Consider the following 1,828-nt stretch of genomic DNA (forward strand, 5'->3'; position numbering starts at 1 on the left):
CTACCTTTCACACCTACTCATACTCGTCCCAAGTATTGTCTCACAGTTCTCCATGTCACCACACAAGAAAATCATATAGCAACTTAACACATCAGAAAACATAACCAAGGTTTATATTATTTCTTGAAACGATTACATAGATGTTCAAGATCACCCTGCACTAGGCCTTTTATAAGAGGCTACACCACATGATACAATCTACATGGCTACTTTATATCTTGATCTTCGGATATATAGATCCTTACTCCTGGTCCTTCGTAACGTCACCTGCTTCATCAAGGATCATTTGAAATGCTCTTGCCTTTGGCTTCAACGGTTCATTCGGTCTTAGTGCTTCATTTTTCTTCGGGAAATCTTTTGACATATGTCGCTTGTCCCCACATCCGTAACATACCTTATCATTAAACGTGCAATCCTTAGAATAGTGATCAACCCTCCCACACTTATAACAAGTCACTTCTCTGTCGCATCTCCCATAGTGCCTCTTTTTACACTTCTCACACCACTTAACTCCACCACTACCTCCATACTTTTGGTCGTCCAGGTTGGACTTCAAGAATCTTCCTTTCTTATAGGATCTTGAGAATCCCTCAAGCTTCCTCTTTTCTCCTGCTTTATCTTTCTCTAGACCTTTTTCTCTTATCCGAGTCTCTATATTCTTAGCTTCTCTAACAATTGTCTTCAAATTAGTTTCCATTTTGACCATTAGGCAAAAGTCCGTTGGCAATCCATTATCAAACATCTCTATCATAGAGAGTTCAGTAGTCACGAAGTAAGGGAATAACTTCATCCTCTCGTTGAATGTTGTGGCATACTCATTAACACTCATCTTCCCTTTCTTCAAGTTCTAAAACTCATTGTTTAGGTCTATCAGATTTACCTCCGAGTAGTATTGTATTTTCAAATGCTCCATGAATGCTTCCCAATACATCCTCAGGGCTTCCCCCCGTGGCATTGTATCTGCCAATAAATTCAACCAACTTAAAACTCCGGTCTTTAGTTGTCTGACTACAAAGACGGTTTTCTGCTTGTTGCTGCAGTTGCAGCTTTCAAATACCATTTCCATTTCGGAGATCCAATCCGTAATCTCTACTGGCCTTGGGCTTCCAGAATAACTTGATGGTTTGGCACCCAAGAAGTTCTTATACATACTACTATCCATGTTCAATCCCTCTATTCGGGCCATTCCTCCTTACCACTTGGGGTTCAACTTGACTCACAGTACGGCTGTAATTTCCTTCCTCTGATTGTTCTATGTTCAGTTCAGGTTATACAATGGGTACAATAGGTTCATCCCTATTAAGCAAAATTAGTCTCCTCTACTCCTTTTGTTTGGCTATCATAGCCCAAATCATTGCTTGGACTCCTGCCACCGTGATTGGCTCGGGTGTAGCTGGTACCTCTAGTGCACACTCAATCATTCGTGGTTCCGGCTGTTGGTTTCCATTAGCATTTCCTTAACCGCTGCGAGTTCTCACCATTTCGATCTATACACTCTAGCAGATGTTCAGTGTACAACGAAGAGAATTAATATAGGGAAAGCTTTATTTACAACAGACGTATAAACCTCCTTATCACTCTGAAAAGTTATATGTCAGTTCTAATACCGTAATTAAACGTTTGGAAATCTAAACACATAAAATTTCCAGATTCGGTCGGCAATAGACCATAGTACCGATCAAACGATGGCATCATAAATCATATAAAGCATCTTATAACATAAATCACTTATCACATATAAAGCATCTTATAGCATCCATCGAAAGTAGGGGGCTTCGTATTATCGAAGTCCCGATACTGACAACCTCGACCGGTTCCTCCCCCTGCC

The 1,828-nt window shown here is 40.5% G+C and overlaps 1 protein-coding gene across 1 annotated transcript; it reads right to left on the reverse strand.

Annotated features, from left to right (window-relative positions):
- Window positions 1-241: 241 nt before the first annotated feature.
- LOC145066902 (uncharacterized) lies at window positions 242-1,162 on the reverse strand. The gene is made up of 2 exons (XM_079014148.1): window positions 881-1,162; window positions 242-838 (listed from the first exon to the last, which is right to left on the reverse strand). Exons 1-2 carry the CDS (start codon window positions 1,160-1,162, stop codon window positions 242-244), a joined length of 879 nt encoding a protein of 292 aa, XP_078870274.1.
- Between the last annotated feature and the right edge of the window lie 666 nt (window positions 1,163-1,828).

This window comes from Lactuca serriola, chromosome 8, assembly GCF_051521515.1.
Source record: "Lactuca serriola cultivar US96UC23 chromosome 8, Lser_US96UC23_V15, whole genome shotgun sequence".
Classification (NCBI taxonomy): domain Eukaryota; kingdom Viridiplantae; phylum Streptophyta; class Magnoliopsida; order Asterales; family Asteraceae; genus Lactuca; species Lactuca serriola.